This window comes from Rhinopithecus bieti, unplaced genomic scaffold, assembly GCF_001698545.2.
Source record: "Rhinopithecus bieti isolate Rb0 unplaced genomic scaffold, ASM169854v2 scaffold_35885, whole genome shotgun sequence".
NCBI classification, from domain to species: Eukaryota; Metazoa; Chordata; class Mammalia; order Primates; family Cercopithecidae; genus Rhinopithecus; species Rhinopithecus bieti.
The window spans coordinates 595,507-622,985 of NW_016815776.1; the positions used below are offsets into that span (position 1 = coordinate 595,507).

The following is a 27,479-nucleotide window of genomic DNA, read 5'->3' on the forward strand; positions in this document are numbered from 1 at the left end:
AGGATAGGCTGCTAGGCATTAAAATGGAAAGGATTCGAGACATGGCTGCTGTATGTGTGTGTGTGTGCGCATGCATGCACGTGTGTGTTTGCATGTGCACGTGTGTGCTGTGTATGTGTGCACACCCCCCACCCACCTGAATTGAAATGTCTGTGGACAAATGTGAATGCTGAAACTGCACGTAAAACTGGCTTCAATTGTTCCATACATTTTTAACCTTTTTAGTCCCCTAGACATTCTCAATAAATGTCAAATGAAAGAACTAGAAATCTGTTCTCAAATTTTGTCTTGCTCATGAAGTTCTTTCCAGTTTCCTGATGACAGAGGGGATATAATTTGGCCCCAAATCAACACTGTGATGACTGACTCTGACCTAAGAAAAGCTTCTCATCTATCTGGCAGACCTCAAAGTCACGCACATTGGCAGAGACTTTGGGGCCTTATTCTGGTAGCAACTGGGAAACTGCAGGCAGCTCCTCACTGAAGCCCAGGCTTATGTCAGGCCCTCCTCCCTGGCCTCTCACCTGCCAGCCAGGAGAACTGGTGCCACTAGTTAAGGGCAACATGTAAAGACAGCTTGCTGAGCAGACTGCACTGGAGAGATGGCTGGCTCAGGCCTCTGAGACATCACATTCCATTCCTGGCAGCCTTCAGCCTTCCCCATGCTGTGAGAGGAAACCACCCTATTCTGTCTGGTTCCCTCATGCCGTCAGGAGAGCCTCCATTACCCACCAAGTCTCCAATCTTGCTAGTGTTGGGCACCACCTCTTTAGAGCCTATGCCAAGCCCTCCTTTCCTTTTACCCTGGCTCTCTGGGGGGCGGGCCGTGGGTCAGCAGCCAAAGTTGAAGTGAACTATGTGGTGTTCAGAAGCCTGGACCCACCCCAGGCTCAGCTGCAGCTTTCTCCCAGTCCCTTCAACCCTAAAGACCCTCAGCTCACATCCTTCTCAGTTCCCAAACAGAAACACATCCAGCAGAACCAATGCTGGAAAAATACAGAAACCAGGCACTTCAAAGCAGCCCTTCTGAAAGACAATCCTTCCAAGATCGATGAAGTCAGCCAACCAGGGCACCTTCTCTTGGATGTACAGAAATGCTTCTCTCTTATGTACAATAAACATGAGCATCTGCCAGGCAATTTTTTAAATCTCTTGACAAATGTATTATTAGTGTAAAGATGGAGCAGTGGTTCTTGAAGAATCTTTACTTTTATGGCTTTGAAAAACATTCACAATTGAAGGGTACAGCTTTTCATGCCCATATTTTCAATTTTTTTGTAAAGATGGCTTATGTGTACTTTTCATATTCTAGTTATGTAAATCTCTTTTAAGCTATCAATTGCACACAGCTTCAAAACTTTTTTTTTTTTTTTTTTTTTTTTTTTTTTAAATGAAAGGACCATTTTCCTAGGTGGTACTAGAGTGCAGGATTTTCCATTTCACTGAACAAGAGTCTCAAGCTGAAATCAAATTCTCACTTCTACAGGAAATACAGTCTAAATCTCCAGAGTCTGTTGAATACACTGAGATCCCCAGTTTCCCACGTGTGAAGGTGGGAGAGGTGGCTCTCTGACAGGGCTAGGAGAGTATACTGTCACGAATGGTTAGCGAGATGCTTGGCAAAATGTATCTCAGTTTTCAAAATGACCATAGACTTTGGCCCAGTAAATAGACTCCAGAGAAAGGTAACCAAAATGCAAAGACTTTTGTACTAATTGCCATTGCATTAAAAAGAACAACAGAAGCATGCTGACATGTGATAATCACATGGCCCTATCTAACTACAAGGACACAGTCAAGCACATTTGGATACACCTATAGAAGGGGATGTTATGCAGCCACTGAGGGGGTCAGTGAGGTTTTATGATGTGGGGAAATAAATATGACATAAGGTTTAGTGGAAAAAGAACATAATGCTCAAATGACTATGCATTGAAAGGAAAAAACAATGTAATATTGACAATACTGCATTAATTGAACTACAGGAAATTTTTATTGAGTTTATTTTTTTAATTATTTTCAAATGAAGATAAAAAATTATAATTAAAAAAATTACATTAAAAATATCATGGCAGCCCAATTGCCACTTACTACCTCAGGTTCTCTTAACAGAATGCAGAGCTCATAAATCTTGCCTGAGAAACATCCTTCTTCCTTGCCTAGGGGTGCCCACCTGGGCAGCCAGTCAGCCAGCCTCTTTCTGTTGTCACAAAGGGCTCCTGTGTGTGAGCCCCACCCATGCATTAGACATGGAACGCTTTGTTGGCATTTGGTGATGAGGTTGTTAGAAACCCAAGGAGGCTGAGAGCCTGAGGAGCAAAAGCCTTGGAATTTGACAAGGGATGACATACTGTTATTATAATATTTTCTTCTGGATCTAGAGCCTGAGAAAAGGGCTGAATTTCCCTAGAAGCTCACCAAGGGTGGAAGATTCAGCATGTGTGAGACTGTCATTAACCAAACCTCCCAGCAGGTAGAAGGTCCCTGCTCCTTGCCTGCCTGGTTCAGCCTGTGTGAGGTGGCTGCTGCAACCAGGGATGCAGAGTCTCAGGTCAGAGACAGACACTGGCACTGGGGAATGCAGAGAAGGAACACAGCTTTCTCAAGCACTGTCCACCAGCAGAGCCTTGTTACTAAAACGAGAGTAACCAAATAATAATACTTGTCTTACACTGTGGCTGAAAGTGAGGTCACATTTTACTCTAAATACCAACCTTCACCAACCAAGAACTCATCAGAAATGAGTCCTCCTCTGAATGCCTTAGTTTTCAGAGGCCCCAGACAGGTTCTTCACATTTCCACACAGGTCTCCCTGGGCTTCCACTCCTACCGGGGCCCCACTGTCCATGCCTGCTGCTCATGTGGCCAGGACTGGCCCTCTTCACCTGCCCAGGGAACACCCAGGCCACAGGGGTCCAGACTGGCTGGGCTCCATGGAAGGTGGGGAAGGGGCCCTCCCCAAGGAGACCTACATTGTGCCTTTGCCAGGTGAACTCTGGTTATTATGTCCACTGCCTCACAGAATCTCTCTAGACAATTTGATCTACTTACTTCACAGTCTGCATTGGAAACCTCACCGTATCTCTGATAAAAACCAACAGTAACACATCCACAGTGATCTTATTTTTGACAAGTGTTTCAAAACATACACTGCAGAAAAGACAGTCTCTTCATTAAGTGGTGCTGGGAAAACTGGATATCCATATGCAGAAGAATGAAACTAGACCCTATCTCTTACCACACACAAAAATCAAATCAAAATGAATTAAAGACTTAAATATAAGACCTCAAACTATGAAAACAGCTAAAAGAAAACATTGGGGAAAATCTCTAGGACACTGATTAGTCTGTGCAAAGATTTCTTGAGCAACACCCTACAAGCACAGGCAACCAAGGTGAACATGGACAAATGGGATCACATCAAGTTAAAAAAGCTTCTGCAGAGCAAAGGAAACAATCAACAAAGTGAAGAGACAACCCACAGAATGGAAGAAGATCTACGCGAACTACCCCTCTGACATGGGATTAATGACCAGATTCTGTGAGGAGCTCAAACAACTCTACAGGAAAAAAATTCTAGGAATTCGATCAAAGAATGGGCAAAATATTTGAATAGACATTTCTTAAAAGAAGACCTACAAATGGCAAACAGGCATATGAAAAGGTGCTCAACATCACTGATCATCAGAGAAATGCAATTCAGAACTGCAATGAGATATCATGTCACCCCAGTTAAAATGGCCCATAGTCAAAAGACAGGCAATAATAAATGCTGGCGAGGATGTGGAGAAAACGGAACCCTTGAACACTGTTGGTGGGAATGTAAATGAATACAACTACTATGGAGAACGGTTTTGAGATTCCTCAAAAAAACTAAAAAATTAGCTACCATTTAATCCAGCAATCCCATTGCTAGGTACATACCCCAAAGAAAGGAAATCAAATGTATTGAAAAGATATCTGCACACCTATGTTTGTTGCAGCACTGTCTACAATAACTAAGATTTGGAAGTAACCTAAGTGTCCACTAACAGATAAATGGATACAGCAAATGTGGTACATAACATGATGGAGTACTATTCAGCTATAAAAGAGAATGAGATCCAGTTATTTGCAACAGCATGGATGGAACTGGAGATCATTATGTTAAGTGAAATAAGTCAAATACAGAAAGACAAAAATTGCATATTCTCACTTATTTGTGGGATCTAAAAATCAAATCAATTGAGCTCATAAATACAGAGAGTAGAAGGATGGTTACTAAAGGCTGTGAAGGGTGGTAGGGGGTTGGTAGGGGAGGGTGGGGAAGGTTAACGGATATAAAAAATGGAAAGAATGAGTAAGACCTACTATCTGACAGCACGAGAAGGTGACTATAGTCAATAACTTAACTGTATATTTTAAAATAACTTAAAGAATGTAATTTGATTGACTGAAACTCAAAGGATAAATGCTCATGAGGGGATGGATACTCCATTCTCCATGATACGCTCATTTCAGTTTGCATCCGTGTATCAAAACATCTCATGAATCCCATAAATATATACACCTACTATGTACCCACAAAAGTGTTAAAAATAATTAAATAATTTTTTAAGATACAAAAATAAATTCAAGATAAAAAAAAGGAAAAGGAAACAAACAGGAAAACAAAACACACTAGTCCATCTACTCCATCACTTACCCTTCTCCAAAACCCCTCTCTGCAACCCAAATGCCTGTCTCCTGTCAGTCATATAGCCACAATGTTGATAGAAGAGTGGATGGAAATGCCCGGAGGTGCAGCAGTTAAGCAGCAAGCTCTCCTGCAGATGCTGTTCCCTGCTTCTTCCCATCACTGGCCCCTTCCCCAGCCCCTTAGGCACCTTACTAATGGCACTCATCTTTCAGACCTCAGCCTAGGTGCCACCTTCTTGGGGAAGCTTTCTCAAGCCTGGCCACTGTACCTCACCTCTGTTGTCACAGACCCTGGGCTTTGCTTGTCAGTGCCCTGACTGCCCTGTATTGGAATGGACTGCTCACCTGCCTTCCCTCACCTCACCACCGCTCCAGCTCATGGTTCCCAGGGGCTGGCCGGGTGCAGAGGAGGCCCTGGGGGAAGTTTCCTGAGTTGAGTGGAAACTCAGCTGGGCTAGGCCCACACTGTCCCTCTGCATGGTTAGGCTGGGGTCAATGCTCCAAATCCCTGAGTTGGTACCTCATGGGTCACACCACACTTAAAAGTGTGAATCCAGAGTTCCTGAGGTCAACCTCGGCCAGCTCCTGGTTCTCCATCCAGTTCCTCCCTCCACCAGGATCTCTGGGAGGTAGATGTGAGGAGAAGGGGGCACTGTTCTGCCCACTTTAGAGATGAGGACAACTGTGGCAGGAAGAGGAGGGGCACTTTCTGTGGTCACACACATTATGAGAATCCAAGTATGACTTGTGTGCAGGTGGCAGCATAGGTACCAGGCTGGCTGGGGCTGCCCTCCACTGGGTTGTGCAGAGAGCAGAAAGGAAGCCACCATTTAACAGGCACTTTGCTGGGCATCTTATACATGTTATCCACCTGCACAGCATCCATCTGAGGAAGGGATTAGCAGGAGGCTAATTTTACCATGGAGGCAATTGAGGCTGAGATATCAAATGACCTGCCTAAGGTCACACAGTCAGCAAATAATGCTGAGAGGCTGGCCAGACTCCCAAAAGCACTTTAGCCACTTCTACTTGCTCTCCCCTGCCTTCACTTTCCTCATTGCTAGAATTAATTCAGGCATTCGTACCTGCCAGGCACAGTTCTGCCTTGTGACAATCCTCTGCAATAGGTACTGCTATTAACCTCATTTTGCAGACGCCACATCTGAGGGTTCTGAGAGGTTAATTGACTTATCCAATGTCCTTGAGTCAAATGGAACTGGATTTGAACCTGGGTCTTTCTGGCTCCAAAGCCTGCACTCTGAAGCTGTATCCTCTGCTGACTCCCTGCAGGGAGACATTCTAGCCCACTGCAAAAGTTCAAAGAACTGTCAGTGGAAGAGGGAGTAGGCAGACTGTGCAGCTCAGGGGCAGACCCAGGTCCATGGGGAGATGAGGTAGCATGTGGGGCTCTGAGTCAGGAGGCCTGAGTCTAGCTGTGGTTCCATCTTGTTATCCTGAATGAAGACAGGTCCCAGTGGTAGGCCTGGGTGACAAAAGTGATACCCCTCCCACCTCCACCATTCACAAGCCATGGTCCCCTCTCAAAGCTGTCTTACTATCCAATGACATATTTTCTTTTCAACATGGGGAAAGAGTTCTAATTTCTGAACTTTCCCCCAAATAGCTTTCCTTCAACGGTCTCAAAAGATGGCAGTGTTCTCCTTTTCTTTGAGATGCATTGTAGGAAATTGGGGGAGGATCTCTATGTCTGCAGACAGATTGAGCTGGCCTCAATATTACTAGCTGTGTGGCAAGTGTATTAACCTCAGTGTTCTCATCTGTAAAATGGGAAAATAACAGTTTTCAGGGAGCAGTGAAGAATAAATGACCACATGCATGCAATGAATGCCCTTAGATAAGGCTTGGCAAATAGTAAGTGCTCAGTCAGTGGTAATGATTATTACTATCATTATTGAGTACTCTTTGGGATGAGTGAAGTCTGCCCACGCCCTCTTCCCCTCAGGGCTGATATTATTGGGCCTTGAAAACCTCTAAGGCTCATTACCCTCCAGGCGTATCCACAGGAGAGTCAGGTCAAAGCAGACTTGAGCATGGGCACTTTTATCTGGCAGCTCTTTAAGCACATTAAGATACCATTGAGTAGGTAAATCAGCATCCTGTACAGAGCCATTTGTTGCACCTTAATGATCGGCTATGTCAGTGATGTCAAAACAGGTCATTATTCACGGAGAAGTGCCCCCACGAGGCCCTCTGCCAGGAGCTCAGCTGTTTGCCAGGCAGATCTGAGCAATCCCCTTAGCAGCTGTAAACCCCCGGAGCACCTGCCCTGGGGTCACACTGCTGCAGTCAGTGGAATTCAGGCCTCAATAATGGTTTTTCCAATTATTTGAGGAAAAAATACTCCATTGTGATTTTTTTAAAATTGAGATAAAGGGAACTAAAAAGCACTGCTGTTCTCTGAGCCCCACCGTGTGGGGTTCTGTGAAAGGCTCTCTGCTGGCAGCCTTTCATCTGGTCCTCACAAGAAGGCACTTACATTTAGGCAAGCCAAAGCTGAACAGCAGTGACTTTTCCAAGGTTGCAGAGTGAGCTAGGGCCTAGCTGGGACTGAAATCTGGGTTCCTGGGCTGACCCCCAGGACTGTACACTTTCTACCCCACCCCATTGTCTCCCTTTGATCCCAATCTTAAGTACAAAAATCCAGAACATGATGCTTAAGCCACACAGCCTTACTCAATTCTATGGATTTAAATGTGCGTACTCGTGTGTATCTGTGTGTGTTCATTTGCATGACGGTGTCTATTTTCCCAATTTAATCATAGCATTCATTTGCATAGGGATTTAAATTTTGTGAAGTACTTCTACGCTACAATCTCTTTTGGTCTTAACAATCTTACAAAATAGCTTGGCCAAGGATTATGATTTTTAATTTACAGTTAGGGAACCAAAGCTCAGCCAGAGAAATAGCTTAAGCAAAGCCTGTGGCTAGATTATGATCCAGCTAAGGGTTGGGTTCAGCCCTTCTCATTCCATACCTAGCTCCATCTCCACTGGTTTGACCTGACCCCATTCCCCCATCACCTACCCCTGTGTGGGGTTCAGGGCATATGCATAGAAAAGGGAAGAGGAGATGAAGGAACCAGAAGAATGTAGAAGAAATGAAGGAGAAGGAGAGGCAAGTCAAAAATGGGGACAGGGAGAAGAGAGGTTATTGATAAATAGTAGAGATTCAAAAGGATAGGAAGGAGACTGTGAGGGTGGAGGAAGAAGCAGAGCCCTCTGATATGAAGCTCAAAAAGTCAGTGCTGTCCTATTGAATGGAAGGGTATAGGGGTAATTTTTCATGCTGAATTCTCTTCAAGGAGAAGGTAGAGTCTTCCTGCCGTGGTGTGAGGAGCCACACTTGGGCCCGGCATCTTTGGGTTTGAAGCTTAACACCTATGTCTCGGGCTCACTTTGTGTTTCTCTGGGCCATGAGCTAATCAGAGGTAACTTTAGTTTCCGGCAAATAGTATCTGAAAGACGGACAGTCTTCAAGCTTGGGTTTATTTTTGAACAAATTATAATTTCAAGGCAATGGTTCCCTAGACGTGGTTCAATCAAGGAAATGAGAGTCGTGGTGCCTCTTAGGTGCTACGTAGACATTGTCCCATTGAACTCCAGCTACCCTTTCCAGGTAAGTCTCATCACCATCTTACAGCTAAGGTAACTGAAAAGTTAACTACACTGCTTAAGGACGTATAGGCTGTGCCTCTCTTCTAAACTGTTTTCTGAGATACCCTTTTGCAAAGCTCGTAACATTCCCCTTTGGAAATTCTCAACCCCCTTTTTCTATCCTCTTTCTTACTTCTGACACAGTAAGATGCCCTCTGGAATAGGCAGATATCAATTTGAATTCCATGTTTACCATTTACTGCTGTGAGATTTTGGGCAAGACAGTCAATCTAAGTTTTCCTTATCTGTTAAATGGGCTAGAATTGCTTATCTCACAGGATGTTCCTGCCCTTTGTGCAGTGAACTTTGCTTTGGACTTTTACAGTTCTTTGCCTCTGTCTAAATATGTCCATTTGATTCTCATTCTTTCAAGGCTTTGCTATGCATCTAATCACCCACTCCCTGCTAAGGCGTCAATGGACAACAAGAGCTTCATGCAGGGGTCAGAAAACTTTTCAGAACCAAATAGTAAATATTTAGGCCTTGAGGGCCACATAATCTCTATTGAAACGACTCGGCTCTCCTGTTGTAGGGTAACCATAGGCACTATGTGAACTAATGAGTGTGGTCGTGTTCCAATAAATCTTTATCTATATGCACTAAGAATAAAACTCCACATAGTTTTAATGTGCTATGAAATATTATTTTTCTTTTTTTCAATGATTTAAAATGTAAAAGCCATCACTTAGTTCACAGTTGTACAAAAACAGTCAACCAGATTTGTCCTGTAGGCTACACTTTGCTGACTCCTAACATGTGACTCCTGCAGGAGGTATTTTCATTTTCAGGGGGGATTATCTATTAAAATAAAAGGTTGGCACTGCAATGTTGGAACCTCAGACACCCTGGCAGGACAGTAAAAGAGAGAACTGAGGGCAAGAATTCTTCTTTACTCAGTTTGCTCAGTGCCCTGAGCCCACTTTCCCAAGCAAATCTGGACACCTTCTTGGGCTTATCACCCTCTGATTTGAAATCAATGCCTTTCACATAGTAAAATATAAGCCAGATCCTCAGTTTATTTAATAACCCATCTGACTTTTGGAAGGGGCAAGGGGACCAGCTGACCCCTAGGCTCCTAGGTGTTTATCTCCTCAGGAGGGTGGCGGCAGGTGACAGCTGCAGAGAGAACTGGGAGATACACTTGACAAGGTGTAGCAGGGTCTTCTTCAGCCCCAGACACGTCCAACTGCCACCTTTGTCCCTTTGCCTATGGAATCTCATGAGATTTGCCTGAAATCTAACCTTGATGCCCACTGTAACTTGAGTTTGCAATAAATACATGACTTTTAGTACTTTTGGGGGAGTGCTCCACTTGAAAGTGCACTGAGAAATAATCATTCTTTTCTGTTGGCCTCCCTCCCCTGAGTCTCTGCATTCCAGCCACCATCTACGTGGTTTGCCGAGGAGTCCTTCTTCCCTAAGATACATGGAGGCAGAAAAGCCTCTGCAGCTCCCCTGTCCTCAGGATGATACAGGAGGAGGCCCTCCCTCCATGACCTGGTCCTCAGTTGGCCAGTCTGGTCTTCTTCCCCCTGCTCCAGCCACATTGTGCTCTCTCACCTAACACCTGTTTTCTAGTCTGGAATATCCCCTGCTCTCTGTGCTAAAGCCCAGTATTTTTCTAGATTTGCTCCAGGAACATCTCCCTGGGGCTCCTGCCTGGTTCAAGGTCAAGTATCCCCTTTGTCTTCCCACAGTCCCTCCAGTGCAGCTTTTATCCTCAGCATTTCTATCATCTCCTTCTATACTCAGAGTCCTGGTAGATCTACCCATATTCCCAGCCTTTAGCACACGGTAGGCCTTCACTAAAGGGTTAACTAATTCACTACAAAAAAAATATTTTCCACCATGTAATATGCATTCAATTTCAGTGTCTCTCACAATGCCAATAACTGAGAGCAATGAATCTAGCCAGCATTAGATTAGTTGCTGCTAATCTAATGCTGATTAGATGCTGTCTTTCTGCTGCTGTCTTTTCAACACAAAAGCATTAGACATACTCAGGTGTCTGGTAACTATTTTCTGCATAGTCTTAGTCAAAGTGAAGTTGACAGAAGCAGCCAGACCTACCCCAGACTTATTAAATCAGGATCTGCATTTTGCCAAGACTCCCCATACCCCCACTGACTCAAGTGCATGTTCGAGTTTGAGAAGCGCTTCTCCAATCTTGCTTTCCACATCTCTCCAGGCATAGCCTTCTCTGCAAGCCAAACTGCTCCTCTCATATTGTTCATTGTTCCCCTGAATGTCCTCCCCTCTCTGTGTTCCTGGTCCATTTACAAAGTGCAGGATTCACCCCATACTGGCTCCATGAGAAGCCAAACCTTTCCCCCAAGGCATCTGATGCCCACTCACAGTAAGGGGCAGTCTGCACTATCTGCAAGTAGCAAGCAAGCCAGTAAAACACGGTTCATTCCAGTTTGCTCTGCACAGCTGGGAGAAGGGGCAGGACAAGAGACACGCAACTCAGACCAGTTGTGGTCAGTTCTTCCCTGGAGAAAGGTGAACTTCCAGTTAAGAAGCTGCAGCCCTGGATATAAGGCAGAATAGGCCCCAAGATGAGCGAGTAAGAAGAGTTCAGGGTTGTCCAAGTGGAGGAAGGAAGTGAATTCATAGGCTGGGAGGAGGAGAGGAGGTTCCTCTCTAGGTCTGGGAGCTGGGACAGGAATGGTAGAAAGGTCCTATGGCCTGCTCTACATATCAGAGAGCCTAGAGGGCCTACCTATGATCTGGAAGCCTACTGGAGCAGTGACTGAGAGAGAGGACATCCCAGATTCTGGCTCTGGATGCCAAACACAGTTTGGCAGTTTGAATTCTTGTACCTGTTCTAAGTCATTTCCCTTTAGGCAGGAAGGAATTGCAAGGGGTAAGCTGGAGGGAGAAGATTAAGGATGAAGAATTCATTGTCAGCTTCTGCCACCACAGCTGTTGGGAATAACGCTCAAAATCCTAAGGAAATTGAACAGTCAAACAAAGGATCCTTAGCAAAGCAATTTTACTTCTGTGCAGAGGGTTGCTTCTCCTTGGCCAGTCACCATGAGACCACACCTGAACAAAGGGGCAGGAAAGACTTTATTTCTGACGTATGTCCTGCCCCTGTACTCTCTACCCATTGGCTGGGGTCGGGTCGCACAATTTGAACTAATTCTGGATGGGTAAACATTTGAACTTTCTTTAGATAGGGTGGGCACATAAGGGAGAGAAGGGAAAAGGGGAAGGGGTGCCTGCAGTGAGCTAGAGAGCTAGTCTTCTTTCCAAATAAGAAAAGGAATGTGAGCTGGTACTGATAAGCCTGGTACTGTGGCATGTCTGGCCATGTAGCAAAGGCAGAAAGGAAAAAAAAAAAAAGAAAAAAGGAAAAGGAGTGGGGAGTACTATGAATTAAAGAATAAAGTATTGATCAGGTTATTTGAAGAGAAACCTCATCATAGCCCACACAGCTAAGGCAGGGAAGCCACCATGAAGTAGCTGATTCTGATGTTACATGTGTTTAAATCATTTTGCCTAACACTATCAATGGATGCAGGGAATTGCCTCTTCCCTGCTTTCTTTATTCCACAGAAAGGTACATTTTTTAACCAAAGTTTTTCTGACCATTTCTCCATCGTTAAACACTTGCTAAGTGCCTGCATCATGTCTGATTCTGTGCTGGGCACTGGAGACACAACAGCAAATGGGCACCAGCCTTGCCCAACAAGGTTTGTCTGGACTCCAAACAGCAGTGTGCACTACAGGGTGGTGCTCAATACATTCTTCACATGTAGAGTTAAACACTGTGACAAGGTTTTTCCTTGCATACATTTAATAAGTACAAATTCTGTTAGGAAATTACATTTAAATATAGGAATAAAAATGTAATCACAAATCTGTAGGTGCCTCATTTGTCAAAGTCAAAGAAACATTGGGACTATTCTCCTGATAGAGCTGTGTGTTTTGCTTTTCCCACTTAAATTCTCATTGTGAACATATTTCATGCATAGAGAGTTTATATATTTTTTCCAGGTTTTCTCTTCAAAGGCCACACCTTCACTGGAGCTAATTCCCATGAGTTAAAAACAAAACAAGGTGAGTTCTTCTTAACTCAGATATCTTTTCTTTCATTCGTCCATCCATTCATTCATTCAATGACTATTTTCTTGAGCACCCACCACTGGCACTAGACACTGCACCAAGCTTGAGAAATTCAGTGGTGAACAAGACAGAATTCTGTCTGCAGGGTCCTTGGGTCTAGTGAATTATACCCAATCAGAGCTCAGGCTCCCCAAGGTTGGGAAAACAAAGCTTCCCACTCTGGCTTGTCCTTCTTTCTATGTCTCTTCCTTGATCCTAACAGACTGACATAAAGATGACTCTGCTTTGTTCTTTATCTCTCATGTGCCTTACCTGTGGTTCCTCTACTGAGCATTTCATCTTTTCTACTTTGTTCAAAGGCAAACAACTCTGGCTCTCTCCAGAGGTGGGTTAAATTACCCCTTCCGATCTTTTCAGTTTTAAGTTTAAGGGAGATCAAGTTGTTCAAGGGAGGAGCGCTTTGAGAACTGCCTTCTGAGGGGAATGATGTCAGGTAGCTTCTCAGACACAGGCGTCCTTACTTTGTACCATGATGTCCTGCCAATCTGACCCTGATGAATTGGATTAGGAATGAGTAACTGAATAAAAGGCAGTCATTCAAAGACTGACCAGAGATTTATAGGGTGGTCAGGCATCAGTCTTCCCTACATGGATGTGAGTGACTAACATCAACTCTTTCTAGGGAATTAAAGAATTAAAGATAGCAGAGAGACAGAGACAGAGAGAGAGAGAGAGAGAGAGAGAGAGAGAGAGGCAGAGAGAGGCAGAGAGACAGAGAGAAAATATGAGAATATAAGAGGGAGGCAGAAGCTTAAAGACACACCAAAAAAAAGGCAGTACCCAGAAATGAAGCACTTTATGAGTTATAAGTAAGCAATAGCCTGCAGCATCTTCAAAACATGAAGTAGAGACAGGGAGTCATCAGTCCACCAAAATAATGGTGCAGAGATAATTCTAGAATCCGAGCTCAGTCACCAGATCTATTAGCATCACCACTAAAGCTATTATTATTCCACAAATCACTTAAATCTCTGTAAGGTCCATCTATGCAGCTGTCCTCACCTTCCTTACTTGCCCTCAGTTCAGTGATAAACTCTATTATCTAAGGGCGACCTAAGCATTTAGTTTTCCTTGCATTTTAAAAGAGCTAAACTGACACAAAAATCCACCTCCATCAAAAGTCATTGCTTCTTCATTCCCAGACTCAACATTTTATACACTCCCTAATCCAGAGGCTGGATTCTGGGTCTCCCGCCTCTGCCTGTGTGCACTCTGTGTGAGCACAAAGAACACAATGACTTTCCCTAGGTGTTGATCCGTGATGCCAAACTTGAAATGCATCAGGTAGAACCAGCACCCTAGGGTAAAGTGAATAGGCTTGCTGGCAATTTCTCCTACATGCTGTGAGATAATTTCTATTGATCAAAGATGTCATGAGATTTGAGAAAGGGAGCACTGGACAAACAGGGTGCATGAGGTTATAGGAGATGTCTCTGACATTCTCAGCTGAAAAATGGGGATAATATATCACCTAAGAGTTGTGAGAATAAGCAAGCTACTTTATTTCTCACAGTAAAGTGACTGTACTTAAAAAAGTTATGTGTTGTGATGATTTGAGAACAAGTACACCACTTTCTATACACCAGACCATGCTGCCTTCACACAAGACTGATAAAGCAGGCCCACCTTGCCAGCCAGGCTTGCAAACTGGCTTCACATCAACCTGCACCAGGGTGTCCTGAGCAGCGGGCTTCTGTCCACAGTCGTAGGCGGTCACCAGGATCTCATACTGGTGTTGTTTGTCATAGCTCAGCTTCTCAGTGTTCCTGATGTTGCCTGAAGAACAGAGATGTTCAAAAGCATTTCAGGTCAATTTAATGACACTGTACTTCTCCCAAATCTCTTCTCCACTCCACCCACCTTCACAGAAAGACAGCGACCCTTTTCCTTATCTCTTTGTAAAAACAAGGGCAAACAGGAGCATGACTCCACTTGTAGCCTGCTTATGCTTTGGTAGTAAATTCCTGGGAACCCACTGGCTGAAGCCACCTAGCCATGCAATAGGACTGCCAGGGAATTTCGAGTGCACGCCTGGAATCCAACTGGCTTGTGTTTATAAGTAATGGGCTGCCAGAAGACTTCCTCCTAAAGTACAGCCATGTGATTGTGTCCCTGACGTAGGGCAAAGACCATTCATCTGCAAGGATATCTCTGGGAAAAAGACGGAATTCAGAAAATGTCCTGACACATATTTTTTCACATCTGGGCTTGTTGCCAGGAATGTTCACTGCCTCATCTCACATTATTTTGCTACCAAATAGGAAGTAAAATCAATAAGAAAACATGTGACCTCCTTCTGAAAGTGACACAGAGTAACACACTTCTTGCCCCGAAGAAGACATTTTTCTTCTCTAAGAGATACCAAGTAATTTTTTTCGTGGTTGTTTGTGTGTTTTTGTTTCTGTGGGTTTCATATTATGGTTCTGAAATAAATATTGGTAATTAATGAGCAAAATTTTAATTCATTATTTTTGCTGAAATACAATTTTAGTTCCAGGGAACTAATAAAGACCTAAAATGCATTTAATACTTTTAAGCTTTTAATTCTAAGAGATTAAAGTATTTTGCTGAGAATAATTTCATTCCTACTACTTTTTTTTTGGTGGCAGAGTTGACAGCAAATTAGAACTCAAATGTTATCATCTTTTACCAGAAACTAAATTTTAAACATTGAAATTAAAAAAACAAATCAACAAAATAGGCCAGGTGCAGTGGCTCACGTCTGTGATCCCAGCACTTTGGAAGTCCGAGGTGAGTAGATGGCTTGAGGACAGGAGTTTGAGACCAGCCTGGCCAACATGGTAAAACCCCATCTCTATTTAAAAAAACAAAAATTAGCCAGGCGTGGTGGTACACATCTGTAGTCCCAGCTACTCAGGAGGCTGAGGCACAAGAATTGTTTGAACCTGGGAGGTGGAGGTTGTAGTGAGCAGAGATTGCAGCACTGTACTCCAGCCTGGGTGACAGAGCAAGACTGTCTGAAAAAAAATAAAATAAAGAGGGAACGGCTGACTCATATATATGTGTATTTTTTGAGATAGAGTCTGGCTCTGTCACCCAGGCTGGAGTTCAGTGGCATGATCTCGGCTGACTGCAACCTTCCACCTCCTGGGTTCAAGTGATTCTCCTGCCTCAGCCTCCCAAGTACTGGGACACGCCTGGCTAATTTTTATGTTTTTTATAGAGATGGGGTTTTGCCATGTTGGCCAGGCTAGTCTCGAACTCCTGATCTCAGGTGATCCACCTGCCTCATCCTCCCAAAGTGCTAGGGTTACAGGTGTGAGCCAACATGCCCAGCCTGACTCAGGAATATTTTTATATTTCATCAAAACTAAAGAAAAATTACCTAAATGAGCTTTCTTCTATTCTAACTGCCGTGTATTGTTTATGCATATTGAGAGAACATGGAATGAAACAAGAAAGCTTAGAAAGTTAGAAAAGTCAAGTAATGCTTTAAAGATTTAAAAAAAAAAGGTCCACCAATTACGCAATATTAGTGAAACAGTATTGGCACCAGGCCATGAGCAGATGCTGCACATGTGAATCTATGTGAGGCTGGGAGGAGCAGGAAATGGGAAGTGGGAGGAGCAGACGCTGACTGATGTCTAGGAGGGAATACGAAGTTGCCCAAGACACTGGACCAAGAGTTAGAATAATCAGCTGGGCGCAGTGACTCATGCCTGTAATCCCAGCACTTTGGGAGGCTGAGGTGGGCGGATAACGAGGTCAGGAGTTCAAGACCAGTGTGGCCAACAAGGTGAAACCCTGTCTCTACTAAAACTACAAAAATTAGCTGGATGTGGTGGCAGGCACCTGTAATCCCAGCTGCTTGGGAGGTTGAGACAAGAGAACCACTTGAACCCGGGAGGCAGGCAGAGGTTGCAGCGAGCCGAGATCACGCCATGGCACTCCAGCCTGGGCGACAGAGTGAGACTCCATCAAAAAAAAAAAAAAAAAAAAAAAAAAGAATTAGAATAATCTATTCTGCTATCTTCTCTGGACTATTTCTAAAATTTATTTCTAAAATACGCTTCATCCACCAATATGAGATAGAATTTAGTTAACAAAGTCAGTCAAAAATATCTGAATAAAAACACGTTTGATGTGTTTCTAGCTTAGTGGCTGGTGTTCGGAATCCCTTTCATTTGTCCTCAGTTATTGTTTCTCTCTCAGATCTGAGGGCCTGCACAGGTCTGGAATGGCTCAGTGTTGGTTGGTAACACTCCCCATGGATTCTGTTAACAAACTTATATGTGGTTATAGTTATCACAGGGGAGGAATTCTGTCAGGTGGAAGCACTATAATATAACCATGAGAAGTATATTTTCACAACATCACATTGAATTTTGAAAAAAAAAATAACTTCCTTTAAAATTAAATGGCTCTCAAAAGGTACTCCTCTTACAAAAGGAAGACTCAGAGTTTACAATGTGTACAACATTAAGCAGACCAAACACTATTGATTATGGTAGAAAAATAAACACACAAGCTGAATCCTTGGCTCAATTTGTTGCAGCTCTACTTCCATAACAAGTCTTAATAAAACTGTCTGAGAAACTAATTTACCTTCTCCACCACCACCAACTTCATGCATGTGAAAATGAGTTTCAAAGCACAGAATTTGAAGCATTAGGTCAAAACTGAGGGTACAGTATTGTGATCAATTGTTGCATGGGAGAAGGTCATATTTCGATAAGATACACATTTAAAATTTTTTGAAAGCTCAGAAAAGCCACCTGTTTTGCTTCTGTTGCAATTGTATCTTTTTCTCCCATATTTGAATGATTTTTCTACCACTATCTTCTCAGGAGACCTAATCCCACAGTTAACCATGGTGAACATAAGTCCCTGGAGCTATTTCTCCAAAGGAACTTGAGAATTTTACCTTTAAAGAACAACCAGTCCCTACCTTGCGTATTAGTTAGGTATTTTTTTAAAAAAAAACTCTCGGAGAGTAGGGGCTGAGGGGATGAAACAGACGTACTGACCAACACTCTTCTAGTAGAATTTGAATTGGAACAACCTATCTGGAAAGCTATTTGGCAATATATGCCAGTCAGTTTGAAATTGTTCATACCTTTTGGGAGTGCAATTCCTTCTCTAAAAATTGATTCTAGAGAAATGATACAATTGCAGATATATGTGCAAATATGTTCATCTAGTATTTATTACACTGAAAAATAGCCTGACACTATAAGGGAAGAGCTAAGTATAACACCTATGCATAAGATGGATTGTTGCTCAGCAGTAAAAGTGGTGATTATAAAGAATGTTTAAAGATGGGGAAAATACATGTAATTAAATGTTAAGTGAAAAAAGGGAGGACAGACAAATGCAAGGATATTGTGGTCCTAATTTTGTTTAAAACTTTACAGAAAACTATTGAAAATTTGGCAAACAATGGTTTAATGGTTAACTGTTAATACTGGTTACTTTGGCAGGATTATGGGTGACTTCATACTTTTCTGTGCTTTCTGAATTTCCCACACAAGGCATATAACACTTTTCCATTCATATGGGAAATAAACATTTTCATTCACTTTAAGAATGAGCAGGCTTTAGGATACATTTGGCTCAGAAGCATGAGTCCTGTCATTCACTAGCGCAGCTTTCTGACAAAGAGAGAGCCCAGCTGAGGCTGCTTGAAGACCAAACAATTGCTTCAAAGTAAAAAATCTGCCAAGTGGTAACTGGGTGTTGTTGAGAGCCTACCACTCCCTCCTCTGTCATTCTCTAACATGGCTGAGTGGCTGGCTTGTGCCAGAGGCTCTAGTATTTTGTTGGCATCAGTTTAGGTAACAATCACACTGCACAGGTACAATATTTAATTCCCATTTTACTGGTGAGGGTCTGAGAAAAAGTTCAAGTAACTTGTCAAAGACCACACACACACAGACACACACACACGAGTGATGGATGTAAGTGTGGTGTCCACCAATTTGCGGGATTTTTTTCCAGCTTTATGGAGGTATGATTGACAAATAAAAATTGTATATATTTAGGATATATGATGTGATATTTTCATATATGTATACATTATTAAACGACTACCATGATCAAGCTATTTAACATATGCATCACATCACATTGTTACCTTTCTTTGTGTGTGTGTGTGTGTGGTGAGCTCAGTTGAGATCTACTCTCAGCAAATTTCAAGTATATAATATATTACCATTAGCTGTAGTCACCCTGTTGTACATTCTCCAGTATTTATTCATCTTATATTAATAACTAAAGTTTATATCCTATGGTCAATATCTTCTCTTTTCCCCCACTCCCTCCCTAAACCCTGGCAACCATGATTCTACTCTCTATTTCTATGAGTTCAACCTTTTAAGATTTCACATATAAGTGATATCATGAGGCATTTGTATTTCTGTGTCTGGGATATTTCACTGAGCATAATGTCCTTCAGGTTCATCCAAGTCGTTGCAAATGGCAAGATTTCCTTCTTTTATAAGGTTGAATAATATTCCATTGTATGTGTGTATCTCCCACATATTTTTTATCCATTCATCTGTCAACAGTCACTTAGGTTGTTTCTGCGTCTTTGCTATTGTGAATAATGCTGCAATAAATATGGGAGTGCAACTATCTCTTCAAGATATTTATTTATTTTCCCCCTGTGAATACATACCCAAAAGTGGAATTGCTGAACCTATGGTAGTTCTATTTGTAATTTTTTGAGGTACATTCATGCTGTTTTCTGGAATAGCTGTACCAATTTACATTTTCACCAACAGTCTGCAAGGAATCCCTTTTCTTCACATCTTCACCAATGCTTCTCCTCATGAACTTTTTGACGGTAATCATCCTAATAGTTGTCAGGTGATAGCTCATTGAGGGTTTGATTTGCATTTTACTGGTAGTTAGTGACATTGAACATCTTTCTGTATGCACGTTGACCTTCTTTGTATAACTTCTTTGGAAAAATGTCCATTCAGGTCCTTTGCACATTTTAAAATCAGGTGGTTTTTTTTTTTTTTTTCTATTATGTGTTATATGAGTTCCTTATATATTTTGGATAACTCTTTATTGCATATATGGTCTACAAATAATTTTCCCATTCTGTAGGTTGCCTCTGCATTTTGTTGAATGCTTTCTTTGCTGTGCAGAGCTTTTTAGTTTGATGTTGTGCCACTTGTTTAATTTTGCTTTTGTTGCCTACGCTTTTGCTATCAAATTAAAAAATCATTGCCACTACCAACGTCAAAGAGCCTTCTCCTTATATTTTCTTCTAGGGTTTTTATAGTTTCAGGTCTTATGTGTAAGTCTGTAACCCATTTTGAATTTATTTTTGTATATAGTGTAACAGAAGCGTCCAATTTTGCTTGTTTTGCTTGTGGGTATCCAGTTTTTTTCAGTACTATTTATTCACAAGTCTGTTCTTTTCCATTGTGTATTCTTGGTGCCTTTGTTGAAAATTAGCTAACTACATATGTGTGAATTTATTTCTGGGTTCTCTATTCTGCTCCATTGGTCTATGTGTCTGTTTTTATGACAGCTACATACTGATTTGATTACTATAGCTTTGCAATACAGTTTTATAGTTTGAAATCAGGAAGTATAATACTTCCAGGTTTGTTCTTCTTGTTCAAGGTTGCTTTAGCTATTTGAAGTCTTTTGTGATTCCATATGAATTTTAGGATTGTATCTTCTGTTACTATGAAAACTACCATTGTAATTTTGATAGAGATTGCATTGAGTCTGTATCTTACTTTGGGTAGTACAGACATTTTATTTTTAAATTTTTTTATTTTAATAGTTTTAGGGGTACAAGTGGTTTTGTCGTTACATGAATTGTATAGTGGTGAAGTCTTGGATGTTAGTGCACCTATCACCCAAGTAGTGTACATTGTTCCCAATGGGTAGTTTTTATACCCCTCCCTACTTCTCATCCTTTTCCTTCTGAGTCTCCAGTGTCCATTATACCACTCTGTATGACTTTGCACACCCATAGCTTAGGTCCCGTTTATAAGTGAGAATGTGCAGTATTTGGTTTTCGATTCCTGAGTAGAACACTTTAACAATATTGATTCTTCCAATCCATAAACATGGAATATCTTCTAATTTATTTGTGTCTTCTACATTTTCTTTCATCAATGTTTTATAGTTTTCTGTGTACATATATTTCACCTCCTTAAATTATTTCTAAGTATTTTATTTCTTTTGATGCTATCGTAAATGCATTTTAAAATTTCTTTTTTGGATAGTTTGTTGTTAGTGTACAAAATGAAAATAATTTTGTATGTTGCTTTTGTATCCTGCAACTTTTCTGAATTTATTTATTAGTTACAGCAGTCTTTGGTGGGGTCTTTGGGGTTTTCTCCATGTAAAATCATGTAATCTGCAAACAGATAATTTTACTTATTCCTCTCTGATTTGAGTACCTTTTATTTCTTTTTCTTCCTTAATTGATCTAGATAGAACTTTCAGTACTATGCTGAATAGAAGTGGCAAGAGTGAGCATCCTTGTCTTATTCCTTACCTTCGAGAAAAAAGCTTTAAACTTTTCACCGTGGAGTATGATGTTTGCTGTGGCCTTGTAATATACAGTCTTTATTGTGTTGAAGACATTCCTTCTATACATTATTTGTTGAGAATTTTTATCATGAAAGGATGCTGAATTTTGTGAAATGCTTTTTCTGCATCTATTGAGATATCATATGATCTTTGTCCTTCATTCTGTTAATGTAGTATATCACATTTATTGATTTGTGTATGTTGAACTTTCTTTGCATCCCAGGGCTAAGTCCCACTTAATCATGGTGTATGATCCTTTTAATGTGCTGTTGAATTTGGTTTGCTAGTATTTTGTTGAGGACTATTTTGGCATCTAAGCTCATCAGAAACATTGGCCTATAATTTTCTTTTCTTGTACTGTCTTTGTCTGACTTTGATGTCAGGGTAATGCCAGCCTAATAAGATGAGTTTGAAAGTGTTCCCTTCTCTTCAATGTTTTGGAAGTTTGAGGATTGGTATTAGTTCTTTCAATGTTTGGTAGAATTCAGCTGTGAATCCATCAGATCCTGGGATTTTCTTTGATAGGATATTTTTTAAAACTATTATTATGAATTCAGTCTTCTTACTCATTATTGGTCTGTTCAGATTCTCATTTCCTTATTATTCTGTCTTCGTAGGTTGCATGTCTTTAGGAACTTATCTGTTTCTCCTAGGTTATGCAATTTGTTGGTATAAAAGTGTTCTTAGCAGTCTCTTATCATCCTTTGAAAATTATTTCAGTGGTATCAGTTGTAATGTCTTCTCTTTCATTTCTGATTTCATCTATGAGTCTTGTCTCTGTTTTTTTCTTAGCCTAGCTAAAGGTTTATCAGTTAGTTTATCTATTTAAAAAAATTTGGTGTCATTGATCTTTTATACTGTCTTCTACTGTTTCAGTTATTTCTGTTCTAACCTTTGTTATTTCCTTCCTTTTACTACTTTAGGGTTTAGTTTGTTCTTGTTCTAGTTCCTTGGTGTATAACATTAGGTTAGTTGAGATCTTTCTTCTTTTAAAATTTAGGCATTTATTTCTATAACATTCCCTTTTAAAATGGCCTTTCCTACATCTGAAAAAATTTGACATATTGTGATTTCATTTTCATTTGCCTCAAGATATTTTTTAAATTTTCCTTTTGATTTCTTCTTCGACCCATTTGTTGTTCAGGACCACCTTATTTAATTCCACATATTTGTGAATTTTCTAGTTTTTTGTCCTGCTATTGATTTCTAGTTTCATACCATCATGGTTGAGAAAAATATGTTATATGATTTAAATTTTAAATTTAAGACTTTATGGCTGTAGTGAATGCTTACAATTTTATGTTACCTTGGCATTCATTTCGAATATTAGTTAGACTTCCCCATACCAGAAGCAGGACTCAGTCACTCTTAACACAGTTTCCAGTTCTACATCTCCAAGTTTCTCTGTGCGGCTAATTCAAACAACTGCCTTATACAATAGCCTCCTGGTGACCAGTTCCCTATGGGACAGCTAGATACAGCCTACTTGCCTGGTCCTGCTGCCCACCATACTTTGCATGGACTGTGCAGATATGCCACAGTGACTACCTTTCAGTGAACATGTGACCTCCTAGAACTCATGCCTGTTTGCTTTAAAGCCAACAATTAAAACTTCTCATGGGGTTGGTTGTGGTGGCTCACACCTGTAATCCCAGTGCTTTGGGAGGCTGAGGTAGGTGGATTACCTAAGGTCAGGAGTTTAAGACCAGCCTGACCAACATGGAGAAACCCCGTCTCTACTAAAAATACAAAAGTAATCAGATGTTGTGGTGCATGCCGTTAATCCCAGCTACTCGGCAGGCTGAGGCAGGAGAATCACTGGAACCCAGGAGGCAGAGGTTGTGGTGAGCCAAGATTGCAGCATTGCAACTCCAGCCTGGGCAACAAGAGTAAAACTCCGTCTCAAAAAACAAAAACAAATCTCCCCATGGGTAATGTGTTTAATTAATGCTTTGAACTCAATAAAAACATTGGCCCATGGGTCTCTTTTTCTCTACCAGCCTGCACTTCCTGATCTCTGTGTGACCTGTAGGCATGCCATGTATTCCCAGAATCTGTAGGTACTAAAACCTTTTAAACTTTCACATTGTGGTTGTATCATTGAAGCTGTGCCCACAGCCTAATTTCTAATGGCAAAGCTGCCTTGAAGGGATCCTTTTGGGTGAATTCCCCTGCTGATGTTCTTTTGTCTGAGCTTCTGGTGGTTGCTGAGCACAGTAGCTACCAGCTAACTTGGTAGAGAAACTTGAAGAGTTTCATTGAAAACAATGACCTAACATGTGATCTTCCTGGAGACTGTTCTATGTGTCTTATATATTCTGCTGCTGTTTGATAAAGGGTTCTGTATATGTCTGTTAGGTCCATTTGGGCTAAAGTATAACAGTTCAAATCCAGTGTTTCCTTACTGATTTTATGTCTTGATGCTCTATCCATTGTTGAAAGCAGTTTCTTACTATTTTTGTATTGTTGTCTATTTCTCCCTTCAAATCTGTTAGTATTTATATGTTTACATGCTCTAGTGTTGGGTACACATATACTTACAATTGCTATATCTTCTTAATGGTTTTACTTTTTTATTATCATATAATGACCTTGTCTCTTTTGCAGTTTTGACTTAAAGGCTATTTTGTTTGATATAAGTATAGCTACCACTGATCTCTTTTGGTTTTCATTTGCACAAAATCTTTTATCCTATCTTCACTTTTATTACTCGCATGTCCTTAAAAGTGAAGTGAATCTCTTGTAGGCATCATATAGTTGGGTCTTGTTTTATCCACTCTATGCCTTTTGATAGGTGCATTTAGTCCATTTACATTTAAAGTAATTTTTGATAGGTCAAGACTTAATATTGCTATTTTATCAACCTTTGCTGGTTGTTTTGTTGATCTTTTGTTCCTTTCTTTCTCTCTTGCTGTCTTCCTTTGTGACTTGATAACTGTCTGTAGCAGTATGCTTTGATTCCTTTCTCTTTATTTTTTTGTGTATCTACTACAGGCTTTTACTTTGTGGTTACTAAGGCTTACATATTATAAAACATTTTATGCTTGCACCACTCTATTGTAAGCTGATAAAAACTTAAAATGAAATGCACATACAAGCTTTGCACTTTTATTCCCCCCATTTTATATTTTTGTGCCACAATTTATGTTTTTATATTGTGTATTCATAACAAGTCATTTTAGCTATAATGATTTTAATACTTTTGTCTTTTAGCCTTTAGAGTTACAAGTGATTTACATATCACCTTAGCAGTATTTGAATATTTTGAATTTGAATATATACTGATCTTTACCTGTGAGTTTCATACCTTCATATGATTTAGTATTAATAAAAGCATCCTTTTGTTTCAGCTTGAAAACTCCCCTTATCATTTATTGTAAGGCAGATCTAGTGGCGATGAATTCCCTAAGCTTTTGTTTGTCTGAGAAAGTGTTTGTTTCTCCTTAATTTCTGAAAAATAGCTTTGCCAGGTAAAGTACCCTTGGTTGGTAGTTTTTTTTTTCTTTCTTTTTCTTTCAGCGTCATAAATATATAATTCTACTCTTTTCTGGCCTGCAAGGTTTCTGTTGAGAAATCCATTGATAGCTTCAGTGAAGTTCCCATGTATATGATATAGGCTTTTTTTTTTCTTTCTCTGCTTTCCAAATTCTCTGTGTCTTCGATTTATTGACAGTTTTATTATAATGTGTCATGGCAAAGTCTTTTGGGGTTGAACGTAATTGGAGAACTTTAAGCTTGAAGTATCTAGATGTCCATATCTCTCCCCATATTTGAGAACATATCTGCCATTATGTCTTTAAATAAGCTTTCTACCCCTTTCTTTCTTTCTTTCTTAGCCATATAAATATCCCATAACATGAATATAAGCTCTCTTGATAGTGTTGCTTACATTATGTAGGCTTTCTTGATTTTTTTTTTTATTCTTTTCATCTTTTTTCTCCTCTTACTGGACAACTTCAAATGACCTGTCTTTAAGTTTGCTTATTCTTTATTCTGCTTGGTTGAGTCAGCTACTGAAGCTCTCTATTGCATTTTAAAAATACAGTTATTGTATTCGTAAGCTCCAAAATTTGTTTGGTTCTTTTTATATTTTCTATCGCTTTGTTGAACTTCTGGTATTGTTCTTCTGTTGTTTTCCTGATTTAGTTAATTGTTTATCTGTGTTCTCTTATAGATCATTGAGTTTTTTAGAACAATTTAGTTCAAATTCTTATCAGGAATTCAACAGCTATTCTTTGGAGTTGGTTACCTACTGACAGTATATCGTGTTTCTTTGATGCTACCGCATGTCCCTGATCCTTCATGATCCTTGTAGTCTTGTGTAAGTGTCTGAGCATTTGAAGAAACAATCACCTTTTCCAGACTTTATGAACTGGATTCATTAAGGAAAATCCTTCACCTATGGGTAGATGAGGGTGGGGAAGGGTAATGCTGGACAGCACTGTGGCACCATGCTTAGTGCCTAGTGTATGGTGGCTCCAGGTCTTGGAGAGGGATGTAATGTTTTATTGGTTCAGGAGCTGAGGTCTGTAACATTTGCAACTGTGTGCGAACCGTTGGTGTGGCAAAGCTGTGGGAGTCCACAGTGTCTGACAGGACTGTAGGTATATCTCAGTGGTGCCCTGGGTCCAGTGACAAGGACTGGTGCAACCAGCAGGGGTGTCAGGCCATGGGGTTCCATACTCATTGTGGGAAATGCACATAATGGTTAGGGCCTGGGGCAGAGCCAAAGTGGTTATATGGTGGCTGATGGCAATGTAATACATGACTATAGCAGCAAGGCTCATGGTAATATCATGTGTGCAATTATAAGGACCACTGCAGGCACCCATGTGGTGGTGGGGGTCACCAATAGGAGTTAGGCCAGCTACATATGCATTTGCAGCTATGGGGATCAAGCTGGAAGTGTACATGTATGCAGCTGCAGGGGTGAGCTGCAGGTACAAGCACAGTGGTGGGAGCCAGGGACAAAAGTTGGGGTTTGCACGTGTACAGCTGTAGGAGCCAGGGCTGGTGGTTAAGAATGCATGTAGGCACAGAAGCCAGATACAGACATATTTTCAGCTGTAAGATCTGGTGATGGGAGTTGGGGCCAGCTGCTCAGGTACACACAGCCAAGGGGTTAGTCACAGGTACACACGTGGTGGTGACAGATGGATATTTGGCTGGAGCCCAGGCCATTTTGAGGCATACATGTAGTGGCTTCCCTGGGTTCCTGGGTTGGGGTGTCTACAATGGCAGTGCTAGGGAAGCTTTGGGGAGAGGGGAGGAAGAGAGGTGGTAACTCAAGCACCTAGAAACTGCAAAAGTGAAAAACTGTGGGGTCCTCAGCAAAAATTGTGAGGGGTCCCTGTGGCTGTACTGGATGTTGGTTTCCTCAGTGGCAGAAGCTGCTGAGTTCCATAATAGTAAACATTGTGGGCTCCTTGGCAGTGAAAACCAGTCAGGGGTGTGTGGTGGCTGTGAGGCTGTCAAGATCCTGAGGGTAGAAGACAGCTGGGGTCCTATGCAGAGCAGCCACTGGGGACCCTGGTGGCTCCTGCGACATGGCTGATACTGATAGCGCCACCCTTCTTTGTTCCTAGATGTCTCCAAATGTCTCAGTCACGCTGATCTCCCCAGCTATTTGGGGTGGGGTGAAACTGAAAGAGGTCATTTGGGGGAGTGTCCTGAAATCTCAGGAAACTGGTTTTTCATCCCATTATGTTTTCTCTTCAAGGGTAACTTTTGAGCTAAGGAGTTCTCTCTCTGTGCTAAGCAATGCTGGTCTGGGGGATGAGCTGATGCATGCAAGATGAAACTGTTCTTCCTACTCTTTTTGCGCAATTATTCTCAAGATGAAATTGTTCTTCCTACTCTTTTGCGCAACACTGTGTTGCTGTATCTTCTCAACTGGACTCCTGAGCTCTCCTACAGCTATGTTCTTTCATAGATAGCTGTCTGATTGTACTTTGTGGGGGAATGAAGGCTGAGATCTCCTTCTCTGCCTTTTTGCTGACATTGCCCCATACTTTGTGTTTGCAAACTTAAACACCACTGCCATGCACCCTGTAAATTATCATCAAGGAGGTGTGATCTGATGGAAAGGCCTTGGGGCTCACACTCAGGAGACCCGGGTTGAGTCCTAGCTCTATCACCACTGTAACAGTGTTGTTAGGCTAGCTCTTTATGTTTTAGGATTCAATTCTGAGGACCCAAGCTCTGCTTATCTCAGAAAAACTAGCTAGCAGATGAGGCCATCTCAAATAGATCCAGAACTTGCCAAGAGGAAGGTGATGTGATGAACTCATAGTTACCTGCTCATAATTTAAGCCTGGTAAAGAAATCTCATGTCCCAATCGCCCAGGTAAATATTTAATAATTGTGGCACCATTAATTGAATGCTCTCTGTATGCAGATACCCTGTAGCAAACATTATCCCCACATACTACTTCTTCTTGAGTACTCACAACCCCACAATGAGGTAAGGACTG

At 41.3% G+C, this 27,479-nt stretch overlaps 1 protein-coding gene across 1 annotated transcript in view; it reads right to left on the reverse strand.

Annotated features, from left to right (window-relative positions):
- The window catches only part of CLSTN2 (calsyntenin 2), a 634,893-nt gene that overhangs the window by 128,031 nt on the left and 479,383 nt on the right, over positions 1-27,479 (reverse strand). Inside the window, exon 5 of the mRNA XM_017853677.1 lies at positions 14,110-14,259. Coding sequence (XP_017709166.1) covers positions 14,110-14,259 — 150 coding nt within the window. The remainder of the gene's footprint in view (positions 1-14,109; positions 14,260-27,479) is intronic.